Source organism: Myotis daubentonii, chromosome 8, assembly GCF_963259705.1.
Source record: "Myotis daubentonii chromosome 8, mMyoDau2.1, whole genome shotgun sequence".
Classification (NCBI taxonomy): domain Eukaryota; kingdom Metazoa; phylum Chordata; class Mammalia; order Chiroptera; family Vespertilionidae; genus Myotis; species Myotis daubentonii.
The window spans coordinates 71,555,405-71,573,957 of record NC_081847.1 but is presented as its reverse complement, the minus strand read 5'-3'; the positions used below and the strand labels follow the sequence as shown (position 1 = coordinate 71,573,957).

Below are 18,553 nucleotides of genomic sequence, written 5' to 3'. Positions count from 1 at the left end.
ATTGAAGTCTTTTCTTTCAACTTCAGTCCTGGATTTATCTTTATTTTATTTGAAAATATTTTTATTGATTTCAGAGAGGGTGAGAAACATCAATGATGAGAGAATCATTCATTGATTGGCTGCCTCCTGCACTCCCTCTACTGGAGATAGAGCCTGCAACCCGGGCATGTGCCCTGACTGGGAATCAAACCGTGACCCCCTGGTTCATAGGTCGACACTCTGAGCCATGCCGGCTGGCTCTTCTTTTTTTAAAAAATGTTTTTATTGATTTTCTTTTTTTTCCCCTCCCTCCCTCCCTCCCTCCCCCCTCCCCCCTCCCTTCCTTTTTTTTTTTTTTTAGAGAGGGAGAGAAACATTGATCGGCTGCCTCCTGTATGCACTGGGGATTGAGTCAGCAACCTGGGCATGCACCCTGACTGAGAATTGAACCAGCAACCTTGGTGCATGGGTCGATACTCAACCACTGAGACACATTGGCTGGGCCAGATTGGCAAGATTTTGATCCTTATGGCTTGGTGGAAGTATTGGAAGATGGGGGTTCTGAAGGCTGAACTGTTTTGAACATAAGATTCCAATTAAGATGATAATATGAATGAATATAGCCAGTAAATAGCTGGAAATTCCTAACTGGGGCTTAGAAAAGATATAATCTCAAGTTCACATGGAGTTGATAATTGAAGCTATGAGAATAGTCTGTCCAGGAATTAACATTTTTGGAAATCTAAAAACCTTGGGAAGAAAGGTTCAAGCCACATCCAGAATTTCAAGTAATTCAGTCATGTTCAAGCCCTGTTCATAGACTGCCATTCTCACCCTCCAGCCCTAGTGCAGGTCTTTCAGTGTAGCCAAGTAGGAACAAAGTGCTGGGGAAGGCGGGGGGTGGGGGGGTAGGGGGGCCCCTTGGCTCAGAGGGCACAATCTGGGAACCAGCTGAGACAAGCCGCTCTAGAACAGCAGGGGAGTGTTGTGGAAAGGTAGGATTTACAACACATTAAAAAAAATGTACTCAACGATCATCTCCCAACCCGTATGCTCTTACGCTGTGGGTTTGACGCTTTTGCCATCAAGAGGTGCGGTCTTGTTTCCTCCCTCTTAATCTGGCACTCCGGTGGAGGTGACACACATGTCTTCTAAGGCTCTACAGCTTCTGCCTGGTTCTTTAGAGCCACAGGCCTCCATGCAAGAAATAGGAGGCCACTTGGGATAGACTACCTCGGTGGGCCTCCCAATGCTTCCTGCCCCAGCATCAAGTCTCCGTAGTCTTGGAGTTGTCCTGAAGCCCAGACATCATGGAGTGGAGACAAGCTGTCTTTGCTGTGACCTTTCTGAATTCCTAACCCACAGAATCCATAGACATAAAATGGCAGTTTTAAGCTATTAATTTGGAGTAATTTGTTATGCAGCAATAGATAACTAAACACGTACCAAGGAACGTTTTGGATCTATTTGAATCTAATCCAAAACTTCACTTTCCAAAGGGGACAGAGGCCTGGGGAGACCAGGGGCAAAGAAGCACTGACAGCCTGCCTACTGACCCGGAGCTCCTCCCACCCACCTCTCCTAACTGGAGAAGATGCTTTGAGGGCCAAGGCCTGTCCAGCCATGGGTCAGCTGGCGTTTTCCTTTCATCTATGGGTGACTTGTGGCAAGGATGTATGTTTTCCCCCAACTTCTTATGAAAAAATGGAAACACCCAGAAAAGTGGAAAGAATAGTACAAAAAACGCCAGTACACACCACCTACTTTTAGAAATTAACATACCACTATGTATGCTTTATGCATGTAAATTTTTGTTACTGAACACTTGAAATTAAATTTCAGATATAATACTTCACCTTAGTATACTTTATTTTTAAAAATGTTTTAATTGATTTCAGAAAGAGGAAAGGAGAGGGAGGGATAGAAACAGCAATGAAAATCATTGATCAGCTGCCTCCTGCACGCCCCCTACTGGGGATCGAGCCTCAACCCCAGCATGTGCCTTTGACCGGAATTGAACCCAGACCCTTCAGTTTGCAGGCCGATGCTTATCCACTGAGCCAAACGAGCTAAGGCATGTGTGTGAACTTTTAGATGAAAAAGTTAACTGACTTGAACAAGTGTTTCAATTTTATTCTTAAAAAAAACATCACACAAAAAAAACCACCACAAACCCACCACAAACAACAAAAAGTGTTAGCACCAGTCCTAGCAGATAACAGCATAACAATAACTATTGGAGATTTTACTTGTTGAACTCCAATACCTCTCTGATCTGAGAAACATTAGTGTCAAAACGAGGAGGAAAAAGAAGAAAGGATATGTGTCGGTGACAAAACCTTTCCTCTCCCCAGGAGCAAGGAGGAACATCTGTGGTATCTTGTGATTCATAGCCTTACTATGGTCTTACTAAGTTACTTCTTACTTACAAAACCAAATATTATAAGTTTCAGACTCTGTTCTGTAAAAGGTTCTAGGGCTGTATGCATGCCTTCATGAAATTTAATTTAAAAAATTTTTAAATAAAAAATTTAGGTCATACCTGAAAACGGACTAACGGATGAAGAGAAAGAATTTCATCCCCGTCCCCCTTTCTCCAGCCCATGTTATCAACATCTTCCGCTGCCTTTAAGAGACAATAATAAATACACACTTGTAAGAAAATTCCTGCTTACACCAAACTTTAACAGGAAGCCTACTCAGGTTTCATCCTAGGGCTGCCTGCAGCCCACAACCTAATCCAGGAAGGAAATGAACTTCCTGGGAATTGCAAAAGGTGACAAATAGCGCGAAGGACACCTGCGGGGGTAGGAGCCTGCCCAGGAGCTGACTCGCGGGAGTCGTCGGGGACGGCTCGGCTCCGGGCAGCGCGGGGTCCACACGGCTCGGCTCCGGGCAGCGCGGGGTCCACACGGCTCGGCTCCGGGCAGCACGGGGTCCACACGGCTCTGGGCCAGGCCAGGGGCGACGGCTGACCGCGAAGTCCCGCGACGCCACAAGGTCGGAGGCCGGCGTGCACCCGCCCGCTCCCGCTCAGCCCCGGGCCTCTCTTCCCCCGCCCGACCTCCAACAGCAGGCGCAGGGGAGGCTGCCCAGCCACGGTGGCCCGCGGGTGCGGGGCAGGCGGAATCGCCCGGGAAGCAGCCGACCGCGGGGAGATGGCCGGAACCCGGAGGCTCCCAGCGGAACCGAGCGCAGACGCCCCCTGGTGACGTCAGGCGGCGAGACTCCCGCGATGCCTCGCGCGGCGCCGGGGTCCGAGCGCGCGCGGCCCAAGTGGTCGCTTTGTGAGCGGGGGCGTGGGACCCGCAGTCGGACGCGCCTGGGTCTCGCTCTGGGGCAGGCCGCGTCACGGTCCCGGGTCCGAGCGGCGGAGAGAGACCGAAGATCCACGTGGGCATTCCTGGACCTCCAAGGACAGGCACGAGGGCGGCGGAATTGCCCTAAGAATAAGCTGGAGAGTCACAAACATAATTAAAAGTAATACAGCACTTATGTACCAGGGACTGCGTTTACACATATTTATTTAATGCTGTTCGACCCTACAAAGTAGGTGCCAGGGCGGTGGTTAAGGGTACAGACACTAGAACCAGGAGCCCAGCTGCCAGCCGTCTGACCTGGTCTCCGTTTCCCCGTCTGCCAAAAGAAGGTAATTCTAATTCAACCTCGTTGCTATGAGAATTACATGAATTAAAATGTGTAAAGCATACAGATCAGCGGTAGGCGTATAATACAGTAAAAGCTATCTAAGTTTTTGATAAATCCCTTTACAGATGAGAAAACAGGCACAGAGGAGTCAAGTAATTTGCCTGGGACCACACAGCTGAGTGATGGAGCGGGGACTCAGACCTCAGGAAGTCCGCTTCAGAGCCTGCACTCATACTACTACGCCCTCCTGATGAAGAGGGGAAGTCCGTATGAATTACTTTACGGGGGAAGTAGGTTCCCGAGGCCCGAATTAATGGGTGTGGAAGCGTCTAGCACTTAGGATGTCAGTGTTTCACCCTGGCCTGTGTGGCCCAGTGGTCTGTCGTCCAGTACACCCGAAGACATATTATTTACTGATTTTTAGAGAAAGAGGGAGAGAAAAACATCCATAGGTTGCCGTCCTGTACATGCCCTGACCAGGGATCTAACTGGGAATCAAATGTGAAACCTTTGCACAGGATGATGCTCCAACCAACTGGGCCACCCGGCCAGGGCCGTTTTACCACTTATTTATGCATTATAATCAAAGGGGAAGATATACAGGAGTTAGATGGAATTCACTGGTGATAGATTAAGGAGGAGGGAGAGAGCAAAGCAGGGAAATCTCTGGGACTGATTGGATAAAAAGTAAAAGGAATAGACACTTTTACATTCGTGGGTATAGGATAGTCAACAGTCAACAATTAATATGATAAAATAACAATGAGGGGACCTATGGTCTCTGCTTTAGTGGGTGGTTGTGCACTGTGGGGGGAAGCTCAGGGGGAAAAAAGGAAATTAACTTGACGTTCTGAAGGTATGCTATTGTAGATGCAAGAAGACAACCGGCAGGCCAGTTCAGTTGCAGACTGACCTTTGTTAGGGAGAAACACTGCCCTAGGACATGACTACTCCCATGAACTTTTGTAGTTGGAAAGTTTCCATTTCAGACCATCCTATGCGGTTACTTTCCGTTTCTGAGTTTGTCAGGCCGCCCTGCAGGCCTGCGCTTGTCCGGTTTAGAATATGGCCCCTTCCCACCCCCACTCCCCCTCAACATCACCACCGCCGCCGCCGCCCAAGGAGAAACGCTCAAGTCAACAAGCCGATTAAGGGCAGTGAACCCCAAGATCCACTAGGTGGGAGGGGCCGGAAGCGTTCCTGGCCCCCCGCAAAGGCGGGCAAGTTTCTTTTGGGTGGGGGTGGTGACCGGGCAGAAGGCTGTGAACCTAATGATGGAGTATTTTACCCAGAGGGAGAGAGGGCGGAGTTGTAAGTTCTGGAGAAGCTGGATCAGGTTTACATTATAGGGGGCTCCCTCGGGCTGCCAGAGCCGCTGAATTGGAGATGAAGGGGAAGCAGGTGGGAAGGCGCAGCCCTGGTCCAGGCGGGGTGGGGAGCGCCGGAGGGGCGGCTCGGGCGGGCCCTGGTTTCCCCTCTATCCTGGCGGCTCCCGCCCCTCCCGCAGCCTTTGCTGTGTGGGCGACTCCCGGGCCACCCCATCCCCACCTGGCCGAGCCCGTTCTGAGCCCGTGGCAGCCGGCCCAGAGCCGCACCTGCCCGGTCCTCCCTGCCCTGGGGCTTCGGGGCTCGGAGCCGTGCACCGCCCGCCCGCCGGCCGCCCCGGGCCGCCCCGCCCCGCCCCGCGAAGCCCCGCCCCGAGCCCGCCCGTCCGCCTGCGCGCCAGGCCGGGCGGTGCCGACGCGCTTGGCGGGAGATAGGAAAGTGCTTCTGCGCGCCGGCGGCGGCTGCAGTTCCTGCGAGCGGACCGGCGGCTGCGCCGACGCCTCCCAGCGCGGCCCAGGGCCCGGAGCGGCCGGAGCAGCCCGCGCTCGGACCCCGGCCCGGCTCCCGCTCCGGGCTCCGCCGGCGGGCAGCGAGCGCGGCGCGGCCCGGGCCGGGGGGATGTCTCGGCGGACGCGCGGGTGAGCGAGCGGGCGGGCGGGCGGGCGGGCGGCAGAGGGCCCCTCCTCCTCCCGGGGACCCATCCCCCCCACCCCACCCTCGCCTTAGCCCCTCGGAGCGGGGCCGGCGGGAGGGGAGCCCGCGGGCACTCCTGCGTCCAGGGCCGCCCGAGGCAGGGGGCGCACGAAGCCGGGGGTCTCTTGGGGCTCCTCGCGCGGCTCTCCGGGCCTGTCGGGCCTCGGAGCCGGGCGGGGGGGGGGGGGGTCTCCTGGATCTTGGCCAAGCCCTGTATGATGTCACTTCGTCTCCCGCCTAATTGCGAGGTGGGGGTGGGACAGCGGTGTCCGCTGGAAGAGCCATTCTGGGGCGGCTGGCGACCCCGGAGAGGGAGTGGTTTTCCAAGTCACAGAGCGCGCGCGGGAGGCCGAAGCGGGGAGGACATTTGGGGAGGACACTTGCCGTTCGAGCCTGTTGGCGCTCAGATTTGCCGGTGGCATTCCCCCTCTCATGACCCCCCCCCCCCAATTCCGGGAAGCGTAGAGCACCCTCAGCCCTCTCTCTGGCCTGAGAAGGGTGCCGGGGTGGAGGGGTGGGGAAGGCCTCTTGGCTCTCCCACCACCTGGGTTGCGGGTCCCAGCTGGGTTGCGTTCCGGAGATCCGCCTTTGGGGCAGCTGGGGTGGAAGGTGAGGGGAAGACCTACATGTGCGTCGAGACTTCTGTTCCAGGAGCCCCTGGGGCCAGGGCCGGAACTGCGGTCTGCATTTTACTTCTTCCCCTAGAGAATAAGTGGCAGAGTTGAGCCCGAAACCCGGGCTCCGGGCGCGGGGTCCCTTTCTTGCACCTGTGCGCCTGGGGTCTGAGCTCTGGGCTTCACGCCGGGCTGGGTGTCCGGGAGGACAAAGGGGTCCTCCCCTGTTCCCTGCTTGCAGTACGGCGCCCCATAACCTCGCACCCTTCCCTGAGTGGTGTCTGCCTTCTCTGGCAGAGGCTGTAGACTTGGAAAGCACTGGCTGCTGGCTCCCCCAGAGTTCTCGGCAGAGAAGCACCCGATCCCTGGGCGGTGGGCGGGGTCCTGGCACAGGGTCTCCCTTCTTCAGGCCACGAGTCCCCAGGTCAGCCCCAGTGCTCGGGAGGTTCCAGTTCTCAGGCCCTTGTCGGGTCCCTCCTGATCTTTGCTTCAGGAAGTGTTATCCCGGGAATCACAACAACCCCAGGTCCTCTGCTGCTTCTCCCCGGGGACTCGGGGGAGGGGTGCCCTGTGAGGGATGGTTTCTGCACCCTGACACCCCACAGTCATCATCTCCATTCATGGCCCCTCACTGGAACTTTCCCCTCTGCAGCTCCCCACTTCCTACTCAGCTTCTGACTCACTCCACCTGGAGCGGAGCCCAGCACCTGGAAGGGCATAGAAAGGGTGTGTGGGACCTACATGTGGCTGCCACCACTGACGTGGCCTCTGCTGCTTAAGCTGAGGAGAGCACTTGAGGGTGTAGGTTTCGCACCTGGCTCTGGACTTGGCAAGTAGCATAACCCCTGGGAGCCTCAGTTTCCACATCTATTAAATGGGGACAGTGAGAATGCATGTGAAGGGGGTAGTCAGCGCCATGTCGGTGATTGAAATTTATCATCTCACAGAATTCTCCCAGCTGAGTTGCTGTCTCCATCAAGTAAAAGATTACAGTGTTCATACAGACACTTTTCATCTTGGAAGGAACATTTGCTGAACTTCTTTTAGAAAAGGGGTGTTGGAGAACTAAAGGTGGTTTCCGTCAGAAACAGGCTGGGGGGCAGCTGATGATAAAGCCAGCTTCATTTTGTCATTATGAGTAGCTTACAGAATTTTTGTCCTCTACTTTGAGGTGGTGGAGGACCTCATGAATTGGGTCAGGAATGATGGGGCATGGCTGAATTCCCGGTCCTCCTGTGACTAATGTATTGCTGGGTTTAGACTGTCCTTTTCCTCCTTCCAAAAAATTCACATTAATTGGCATTTCTCATCTACTAGTGGGCAGCATTGTATGTGCATTCATTCCTGACTCTGGTCATTCTCTTGAGTAAACATTTAGGGCCTTTTGGTGCCAACCCCCTACGACCCCGCAGGTGTGGAGGTGGAGCTGACCTCTGTCCATGAGGGCAAGGAGACAGGAAGCCTAAGGGCCTACATTCTTTTTTTTTTTTTTAAATGATTTTGAGAGTGAAGAAGCAACTGGGGAGAGCCTAGGCGGGGCTGCTTTGACTCACTGAGAAGTCAAAAAGGGGGCCTTGGAGACAGATTCAGGGGATTAGCTTGGGATGAGCTGCTGCTGTCCATGGCCCCCCTGATTACAAGTCTCCTGGGGGTCCCTTAGAGTTACTGTCAGGGAAGAAGAGGGGGAAGGGAAAGGTGCAGGCTGTTCCCGGGGTGGGGGTGGGGACATGGGGGAGCCCTTGCTGGGCCTGCATTCTGAAATAGAATTTCCAAGGTGTCCTAGGAGCATAGGAAGAGGTTGACTTTCGGAAAGACGCTGAGTTCTGGAGGAGGCAGAAGGAAGATGGACGCGAAAGGAAGTCCCTTTCACACACGGCCTGCACTTGCCTTGCTTGCTTGGAGATGAGGCTCTTTCCGTGAGGACTGTATCCACGAAGGGGACCTGATGCAGGTCCCACCTCATGGAATTGGGAGGAGCTGACATCCCGGGAGGTGGAAAGCATGATCTCGATTTTCCTAACCTGATTTAATTAAACCTGATCAAATAGGAAAGTTTGGAGCAACTTGGAAAATTGCCAGTTAGAAAAGCGCCAGTTAGAAAAGCAAAACATCAGAATTCAAAGCTTTTTAGACTTAGATTTTCCTCTACATAAACTATGCTTGTGTGTAGGCAAGGATTGGGAAGGGATGTGCAAAATGGACATATTTACTAAGATAATGTATTTTAAATGTTTTTTTTTTATCAAATAACCAATATTTCTTAAAATTTTGCTGGGTCATATTGACTGACACCATCAGCTTTAATCATTTTTATAAAAAATATGTTTTTATTGATTTCAGAGAGGAAGGGAGAGGGAGAGAGAAACATCAATGATACAGAATCATTGATCGGCTGCCTCCTGCACACCCCCTACTGGGGATCGAGCCCACAACCCTGGCATGTGCCCTTGACCAGAATTGAACTGGAGAACTTTCAGTCCTCAGGCCAACACTCTATCCACTGAGCCAAACCTGCTAGGGCCATCAGCTTTAATCTTTAGAACATCCATGCAAGTTTAACCGTTGTTATCGAAGAGAAAATATTAAATTGGTGTCTAGTTTTGATTGAATATGATAATCTTAATGAAATCGCAACTTCTTTTTTCTTGTAGCTTTTCCAAGCCTTAGGGTGTACCTGAAAACAAATAAAAGAAGAAAATGAAAATAGCTCATAACCCCATTTTAAACATTTTTTAAAAAGGAGGATGGAAGTACCTATGTTTTTTGAAAGCAAAAAGAGTAAAAACTGCTTCCCACAAAACTTTACCTTTCCCTAGAAGTCACTGGCCCCTGCCCATGCGCTGTCCATCCATCATATTGTAGCAGGATGTGGAGACATATGTCCTTGACCTTTAGCTTGCTCTCTCTGCAGTGAGGAGCTGGATGAGCTACACTACCAGGACACAGACTCCGACGTGCCAGAGCAGAGGGACAGCAAGTGCAAGGTCAAGTGGACCCATGAGGAGGTGAGTGACCCTGAGGGGCAATTACAGCAGGAGTGATGGCAGTGGGTGTGTGTGTGTGTGTGTGTGTGTGTGTGTGTGTGATGCCCTGGTAGGTGCAATGAAGAGGAGAAGCTGATGAAAGAAGTGGGTGGGCCTTTGATTCTCCCAGTTGCCTCTTCGCATAGCATTCTTGGGGACTCAATATTGAGGACTCCTGTGGGAAGGGGGCACTTGTGTCTCTCAGACCTCAGGGCCAGCAATCACTGTTGTGTCTCTTAGAAGCTGGTGTATTCTGCATCATCATGAACAATGATTATGTTTCTTGTCCTTTAATTGCTACGAGGTTTAGCCGCGTTTGCAACCCCCTTTATTATTATTGTATCTTTGGACCTCAAGTTCTGAATTGATTTTCTTTTTATTCTTTAGTCAACTTTATGGAAGTATAATTTATATACAACCAAATACACCTTTTAAAAGTGAACAGTTCAACAGTTTAACAAAACATTCCCTTTGTGTTCCATCTTTCCCATTTCCAGGCCGCCCCGATCTGTCTCTTGGCTTAATTTATTTTGCCTGTTCTTGAATGTCCTGTCAGTGAAATTGTACAGTTGTGCTCTTTTCTATTTGGCTTTTTTTGTTCAGCAAAATGTTGTGTGAGTCACGAATTTGTTGGTTTTTATTGCTGAATGGCATTCCGTTGGATGGGTGTGCCCTGTTTTCACTTGTTGTTGGGCACTGGGGCTCTTTCTAGTTGTTGGCTATTGTGGACAGAGCGTCTGAGGATTCTTGATGAGTGTTTTTGAGGATTGTTTTCTCTCTGGGCAGGATACTTAGGTACGGCCATGGGACAGGTGTATGTTTATTTTTATAGGAACTGCCAGGCCTTTTTCTAGATTGGTTGTACCATCTTAGATGCCTGCTGGCCTTATTTATTTATTTATTTTACTGTAGGAGTTGGAAATCCCTCTTATATTATAAAAGATTAGAGGCCCAGTGCATGAAATTTGTGCACAGATAGGGTCCCTAGACCTGGCTGGCAATCAGGGCCGATAGGGACCAGGCTGATCAGGGCTGGGCCGGAGAGGAGGTGACGGTCGCCAGGCTGGGCACCGATGCCGCCGGCGCCTCGCCACCATGTGGTTCCTTGCCTCCCCCTCTCCTCCTTCCCTTGCTGCTGCACTGCCACTGTGGCAGGTTGGATGATTGGGGCCTGCCGGCTGGAGGGAGAAATCAAGCAAGGGAGGTTGGCTGCTGGCCCTTAGGAGGGAGCTGGCTCTCAGCCCCCCTGGGAAAGGGGCCATGAGGAGGGACCATGGGAGGTTGACCGGCTTGGGGGGGGCGGGGAGGGACCATGGGAGGTTGGCTGGCCTGGGAACGGGTAGGGGGAGGGCGGGAGGTCGGCCAGCTCAGGGAGGCTGGCTGTGGGAGTGCACTGACCACCAGGGTGCAGCTCCTGCGTTGAGCGTCTGCCCCCTGGTGGTCAGTGTGTGTCATAGCCACCAGTCGTTCCGGTCGCTTAGGCTTTTATATATATAGATGCTTCTGCAGAGGAGTGCTAAGCCAGCCTTTTGTCCATCCTGTTGTGGACCAGGAAATACTCAGCTTTTGTGGGCTTTGAAGAATCAACAAGATGGGGTCCCTTCCCCAGAGCAGCTCTCTGCTTGGGATGGAGAGAAAAGACTGCACAGGCCCCTGGATGCACTCTGGTCTTCCATGACGCCAGGAGGATTGCACTAAGGCTCCTAGCACGTTGGAGGCACTAGTAATTGTTGAAATACTTTAGGGGGAGAGTTAATGTTGTCTGAAGAGATAAGGGGAAGTTGGATGGATAAGGTTTGGAAATTCAGCAGTCAGGGGGGTAATTGTTGAAATACCTTTAGAAGGAGAGGTTACTGTTGTCTTAAGAGGTTAGGGGAAGTGTCATGGAGAAGGATTTGGAAATCCAGCAGCCAGGGACCTGTGTGAAACCGTGGGCAAGTCGGAATAGGAAATGCGTGGTAGGTGGACAAAAGCCAGTAGAGGAGCGCCGGTGTGGCTGGAGGGAGGAATCCTTGAAGGGGAGGGACGAAGAGTGGTTGGAAAAGAGGGATTAGGGCAGTGGTTCTCAACCTTCTGGCCCTTTAAAACAGTTCCTCATGTTGTGACCCAACCATAAAATTATTTTCGTTGCTACTGTTAGGAATCATAATGTAAATATCTGATATGCAGGATGTATTTTCATTGTTACAAATTGAACATAATTAAAGCATAGTGATTAATCACAAAAACAGTATGTAATTATGTATGTGTTTTCCAATGGTCTTAGGCGAACCCTGTGAAAGGGTCATTCGACCCGCAACAGGGTTGCGACCCACAGGTTGAGAACCGCTGGATTAGGGCCAAGTTCTGGAGGGCCTCGCCTGCCAGGCTCGGAATACAGGTGATTCAGCTGGCAGTGCAGAGCCAGTGGAGGCTTTTAGAGCAGAGGGTGACATGAGCATAGCTGGGCTTCAGAGGCGCTAACCTGTACGTCGGGTGGATAAGAGATTTGGGGGCAGTGTGGGTCCCAGCAGCAGTGCCGGGAGCTGGGGAGGGCACCGCCTGGGGCAGGGAAGAGACGATGCCGTGGAGAGACTAGGGCAGTCCAGGGTGGAGTTAACAGGTGGAGGAGGTTCCTGGGGTCCTGGAGGAGTTGGAGGCGAAATGCAAAGTGTCTGTGCCAGTTACTGGGAGGACAGTGGTGCTGGAGATGGACATGGGAGGAAGGCAGGTGTGGGCCTGGCCAGGCTGGACGGCAGAGGAAGCCGGGGGTGTCTGGGGATGGCTGGGTGTGAGCTGGCTCAGCTGTAGGATTTATGGGGACTTTGTCCAGCGCTGCTAGACTGGCCAAGCTGCAGCTGAGGGTCAGGATTTCTGTGGTGGCCTTTTTTCCTGTCCAGGAGAGCGTGGGGGAGGGGAAGGGAACACATAACATTAAATTTACCACTTTTAAGTGTACAGTTCAGTAGTGTTGAGTATATTCCCATGTGTAACAAATCTCTAGAACTTTCTCATCTTGCAAAACAATCTCTATACCTTTTAAACACTAATTCCTCATGCGTGGCATCATAGTATTTGCCCTTTTGTGACTGGCTTCTTTCACTTAGCGTAATGTCCTTGAGGCTCATCTATGCAGCAGCATATGTCCGAACTTCCTTTTCTTTCAAGCTGAATAATATTCCACTGTATAGATATGGCACTATATATGTAGTTTTTGTTTGCTTGTTTTCCTTTTTTTTTAATATATTTTTTATTGATTAAGAAATTACATATGTGTCCTTATCCCCATGTTACCCTCTTCTCCTCCCCCCCCCCCCCCCCCCCCGCTCATGCCCTCACCCCCCTCGTTGTCCGTGTCCATTGGTTAGGCCTATATGCTTGCATGTAAGTCCTTTGGTTGATCTTTCCCCCTTACCCCCACCCTCCCCTACCTTCCCTCCAAGGCCCGACAGTCCAATCAATGCCTCTCTGTCTCTGGATCAGTCCTTGTTCATCAGTTTATGTTGTTCACTATATTCCACAAATGAGTGAGATCATGTGGTATATATCCACTCTCCAGTTCCATCCATGCTGTGACAAATGGTAAGAGTTCCTTTTTCTTCTTCCTCTTCTTAAAGAATACCTTTCAGCATTTCATATAATGTTGGTTTGGTGGTGATGAACTCCTTTAGCTTTTGCTTATCTGTGAAGATCTTTATCTGACCTTCTATTCTGAATGATAGCTTTGCTGGATAAAGTAATCTTGGTTGTAGGTTCTTGGCATTCATCACTTTGAATATTTCTTGCCACTCTCTTCTGGCTTGCATGGTTTCTGTTGAGAAATCAGCTGACAGTCGTATGGGTACTCCCTTGTAGGTAACTGACTGTCTTTCTCTTGCTGCTTTTAAGATTCTCTCTTTGTCTTTTGCTCTTGGCATTTTAATTATGATGTGTCTTGGTGTGGTCCTCTTTGGGTTCCTTTTGTTTGGGGTTCTCTGTGCTTCCTGGAGTTGTAAGTCTATTTCTTTGACCAGGTAGGGGAAGTTTTCTGTCATTATTTCTTCAAATAGGTTTTCAATATCTTGCCCTCTCTCTTCTTCTGGTACCCCTATAATTCTGATGTTGGTACGCTTGAAGTTGTCCCAGAGGCTCCTTACACTATCTTCATATTTTTGGAATCTTTTTTCTTTTTTCTTTTTCGGTTGGGTCTTTTTTGTTTCTTCGTATTTCAAATCTTTGACTTGATTCTTGGGATCCTCTTGTCTGCTGTTGGATCTCTGTATATTATTCTTTATTTCAGTCAGTGTATGCTTAATTTCTAGTTGGTCCTTTTTCATATCCTCGAGAGTCTCACTAGATTTATCGAGGGTCTCACTAAATTTATCGTCAGTTTCCATAAAATTCTTGAAAAACCTTATAAATGTGGCCTTGAACTCTATATCCAGTCGTTTGCTTTCCTCCATTTCTGTCATTTGTGACCTGTTTTGTTGTCTCCGCATTTTTTATGCTTCCCTGTATTGGTAGAGTGGTTTTGTGTGCTAGGTGTCCTGTAGGGCCCAGTGGCTCAGCCTCCCCAGTTACCTGAGGTGGACACTCTTGGTGTACCCCCTTGTGGGCTTTGTGCACAGTCTTGTTGTAGTTATGCCTTGATTGTTGTAGGATCACTGGGAGGAGTTGACCTCCAGGCCAATTGGCTGTGAGAATCAGCTGTGTCTGCAGTGGGAGAACTATGCTGAAGACACCCTTCTGGGGCAAGACTTGCTTCATTGGGGTTTTGGTGCTCACTGAGTCTGCACCTTGAGTGTGTCCCTTATGGATCTGAGGAGTTGTAATCCGGATGGTCCCCCTCTGACCACTGGGTACACTGGCTCTTGGATCTAAGGAGGTGCTAATTTAGCCTCTGCCTGAGGTTACCCAGCAGGAGCTACGAAGAGAACTGCAGATTCCCCTTCCTTTTTTGGAGTTTGGAGGTACCCTGATGAGGCCCAGCTGTGAAGCAATGCAAGCCGCTGTGGGGCCTTGGGCCTTCTCTTGGAAGTTCTGGGTCTGTCTGGCCCAACTTCAGTTAGGTAATTTTCAGGTTGCAAAGGGCCGGGGCATTCATATGCAAAAGCCTCTGCTGCAGCCTGGGTGGGGCGGGGTCTCAGGGAATCAAAGGGCGGAGCAAGCAGCTATGGCTGATCCTCAGCCCTGCCCTAAGGGGCCGCGCGTCTCAGTGTTCAGGTAATTGCTGCAAGCACCTCTGAGGGAAAGCCGCCCTCAAGCTCCGAGTTCTGCCTGCTGCCAGACAGTCCAGTTTCTCCCTGTATGAGTCCTGGGTCCCCAGAGACTTCCCAGAACCGGAGTTCAGAGCAGTCGGGAGCTTGTGACTCCCTCCCGATTCAAAAAGACAGCCGCATCCTCAGGTACCAGCCCCTTTCCGCGCGCGCGAGCCTCCGTATCCCTGCACTTTACTTCCGCAGCTCCTCTGGCTCTCAGTGTGCTTTTCTTTCCTTCTAGTTGTAGAATTTCCACTCAGCCAGCTTTCCTGTGGTTCTGGATGATGTCCGTTTTGTCTTTATGTTGTTTTTTTTGAAGTTGTTGTGGGAGGCAGCAATTTCCCGGTGTTTATCTATGCCGCCATCTTAGTTTCCCTCTGTTTGCTTGTTTTCTTCAAGTAAAGTCGATTTCTCTCATTTTGGAAACAGCTTTAAATACCTACCACCAACTTTCTCAAGCTCTGCACACTTCTTGTTTGTTCGTGCTAAGATGGGCCCATGTGCATTCCAGCGAGGGGTGTTCATCTCCCTGCCCCCGGTGGCCCCACTCGGCCACGGCAGCACTGAGCAGGAGGGTGCGGAGCCAGCATGTTCCATTCGGAAGTTCCCGACTCTAGACTCTAAATGTCTTAGCAAACACTCCTGTGGCTTAAAAGTGGAATTACCACTCAGAATTTATAGGTCCACAATGGAGTGCTCCCTTCCCCCCTCTCTCTCTCTTTCTGTAAAATAAAAAAATAAAGAAGTAGTGCAAAAGTCAATAAAAAAAAAAGAATTCACAGAAAAGGGGATTGGGGTTCAAAGGAGCCCTGGCTCCACCCACTGAATCGTTTACTTTATATATAAATATTAAATTTAAAAATCAATTTGAGCCCAGCCTGTGTGGCTCAGTGGTTGAACGTCAGCCCATGAACCAAGAGGTCACCAGTTGGATGCCTGGTCAGGGCACATGCCTTGGTTGCGGGCTCAGTCTCCAGTGGGGGATGTGCAGGAGGCAGCCGATGATGATTCTCTCTCATCACTGATGTTTCTCTCTCCCTCTCCCTTCCTCTCTCTGAAATCAATAAAAACATATTTTAAAAAAAAGAATGGAAAGGCCTTACTGCATTATTTAAAAAAAAAATCAATTTGAGGAATACTTTATGTACAACCCACTACAGTGACTTAGAGAATAATTCGATGAGTTTCTACCGAAGTATTACGTGCATCTTTCATCACCTTCACCTTATAGGACATTTTCATTACTCCCAAGCGTTCCATGCTCCCCTTGGCTGCCCATCCTGCCTCCCTCCACCCCTGACCTCAGACAACCACTGACTGCCTTTTTGTTCCTGAGGTTTAGTTTATAGTTTCTAGAATTTCATATGCATGGAGCCATACAGTGCTTACTCTTATGGCTGGCTTTATTTTTTCCCCCTTTTTTAAATCTTAAGTTGAATCTACACTTACTGATTTTAGAGAGAGAGAAAGGGAGGGAGAGAGAGAGAGAGAGAGAGAGAGAGAGAGAGAGAGAGAGAGAGAGAGAGAGAAACATTCATTGATTGCCTTCCATACTCACCCTGACAGGGGATCGAACCTGAAACCCAGGTATGTGGCCTGACTGGGAATCCAAACCCCCAACCTTTTGGTGTACCAGAGGACGCTCCAAACCACTGGGCACCCCAGCCAGGGCTATGTCTTGCTTCGTTGTCATGATGATATTGAGATTCTGTGTTGTGTGAATCAGTAGTTCATTTTCAGGAGAATATTTGTGACAGACACTGTTTTGCCTTCTGACTGCTCTGTGTTCTGCCCATGTCTCCCCATCTTCAGAGCTGTGTCACTATCATCTCTGGCCTGAGTGCTTGGAATGGCCTCCTTTTGTCCTTCCTGTCCTCTCGCAGTCCCTTTCCCTGCAGCTACCCAAGTGACCCTCACAACAAGCATGTTGGACTGTGTCCACCCAGTGCTCAAATGCGTCAGGGGCTTTGTGTAACAACGCGGATCCCCGAATCAATCCCATGGTCTGGGCCCGGCCGCCCCCTCCAAAACCAGCTTGCATCGCTCTGTCCTGTGTTCCCTGCATTCCAGCTACACTAGACTTCTTGGAATGGGCCTGTCCCTTTTCCTCCCTGAATAGGCAGTTGCCACACACCTCTCCATGCCCCCAGCATCGTGGCTTTACTTTTGTCTGTGGGAGACGGATTGGCATCTGTCTCCCTCTGGACCGTAAGTCCCTCAAGGTGAGTTGTAGCACCTGGCTCAGAGCAGGTCGTGCTGAATGGCTGAGTGAGGCTGTTCCTGCACCCATGTGAGCTGAGCTCTCTCTCTGGTGTTGGCAGGATGAGCAGTTGAGGACCCTGGTGAGGCAGTTTGGACAGCAAGACTGGAAGTTCCTGGCCAGCCACTTTCCTGTGAGTGCAGCCCTTCTGTGGCCTCCTGCCCCAGGGCCAGGTTCTGAGTGACCAGACAGCGTTCCTGGGACAGACGTGCTGGTGCTGCCGAGCAGAAGAAAAGGGAGCTCCTCCCCAAACCCCACCCCACCCCCAGGCCCTTGCTTCCCAAACTGGAATTCCAGGCACCCTGATTCAGCATCACCACGCAGCAGCCTCAGCATGCCTGTGGTCTTTAGGCCCTGACCCGTGGCACGTAATCAGTGGCATATTTGCATTTCTTCCTGTGTTGGTGCTCAGTTTCTCAATAGCGAGACTGAAACTGAGGGGAAATGGCACTTCCAGCAGGCTTTGTGGGGAGAGCTCCCTTAAGGGGTGTCCCCCAGACGCCCCCTCCCAGGACTGCAGGTGTCTGCTTTGGAGGGGTGTATGGCTAGAGCTGCTGCCTGGCTTATTTCTTGGGTGACTCAGGGACCACGTCACCAGACCTCCTCTGCCCCATTCCTCGTCTCCCTCTGATTAAAACAGCACGATCAGGGAAATAACGCTGCCCCAGAGGCAAGCACGCTGGCTTCCCACTGGGCTCTTAGTGTGCCCAGTCCCATCCCGGTCCTTTGTAGCAAAGAGAAACCATGGGTATTCTGCCATGTGGCCATGCGTATGGTGGTTCCAGGAACAAGACAAAACCCATCTGAGCCGCCTGGCCAGACTGTAGTCCCCCGAGCCCAGCGATCAAGCATGATGCAGGGCTGCCTCCCCCGTTCTCATGCTTCCTGTCCTCCCAGAATCGCACTGACCAGCAATGCCAGTACCGGTGGCTGAGGGTCTTGAATCCAGATCTTGTCAAGGGGCCGTGGACCAAAGAGGAAGACGAGAAGGTAACTAGTGGGACAGTGTCTTGTACACAGTGGGCCTTCACTTACCCCAGGGAGGCAAGAGACGGCGTGTGAGGCTGCCCTTGCGTCTGGCTGCAGGTTGGGTGGGTGTCCTCCTCTGGTCAGTTTTCGCACCTCTCGTGGCTGCGGTGAGGCCCACGTGGAGAGAAGGTGCTGGTGTGAAGTGGGGGCAGGTTTGCTGCCCTCACCAGGCTTATTTCCAAGGTCATCGAGCTGGTGAAGAAGTACGGCACGAAGCAGTGGACGCTGATTGCCAAGCACCTGAAGGGCCGGCTGGGAAAGCAGTGTCGTGAGCGCTGGCACAACCACCTCAACCCCGAGGTGAAGAAGTCCTGCTGGACCGAGGAGGAGGACCGCATCATCTGTGAGGCCCACAAGGTGCTGGGCAACCGCTGGGCCGAGATCGCCAAGATGCTGCCGGGAAGGTGAGCGACGTCGGGGTTTGGGGCCGGTGGTGACAGGCAGGGTGAGGCTCCCAGGTCGGGGAGGGCCTGTGGGTGGATATCCCTCCAGTCTTCTCTGGAGTCGTTCACTTTGCCCAGAGACGCAGGAGTCCTTCAGACTGGCCTTTTTCTAGAGAATAAACCCCTCCTCCTGTGAGGTCAAGGCCGGCATCTGGTCGTCCAAACCACTGCTCTGTTTCCTCCTGCTCCTCCCCGGAGCCTCTTGGGTTCGCCAGGAGCATCGGGAAGACTCGGCTCCATTCTTGCCAGAATCTTCCTCCGGATCAATTCCCAGTCTCCTAAGTGGCTTATTGCTCCCATTTCTGGAAACATAAAACTGTTG

The 18,553-nt window shown here is 51.4% G+C and overlaps 1 protein-coding gene across 1 annotated transcript in view; it reads left to right on the top strand.

Annotated features, from left to right (window-relative positions):
• The first annotated feature begins 5,362 nt into the window (after positions 1 to 5,362).
• Positions 5,363 to 18,553, top strand: part of MYBL2 (MYB proto-oncogene like 2) — a 31,616-nt gene continuing 18,425 nt past the window's right edge. The window contains exons 1-5 of the mRNA XM_059707028.1: positions 5,363 to 5,591; positions 9,172 to 9,265; positions 16,821 to 16,892; positions 17,657 to 17,749; positions 17,972 to 18,192. Coding sequence (XP_059563011.1) covers positions 5,572 to 5,591; positions 9,172 to 9,265; positions 16,821 to 16,892; positions 17,657 to 17,749; positions 17,972 to 18,192 — 500 coding nt within the window. The 5' untranslated portion in view covers positions 5,363 to 5,571. The remainder of the gene's footprint in view (positions 5,592 to 9,171; positions 9,266 to 16,820; positions 16,893 to 17,656; positions 17,750 to 17,971; positions 18,193 to 18,553) is intronic.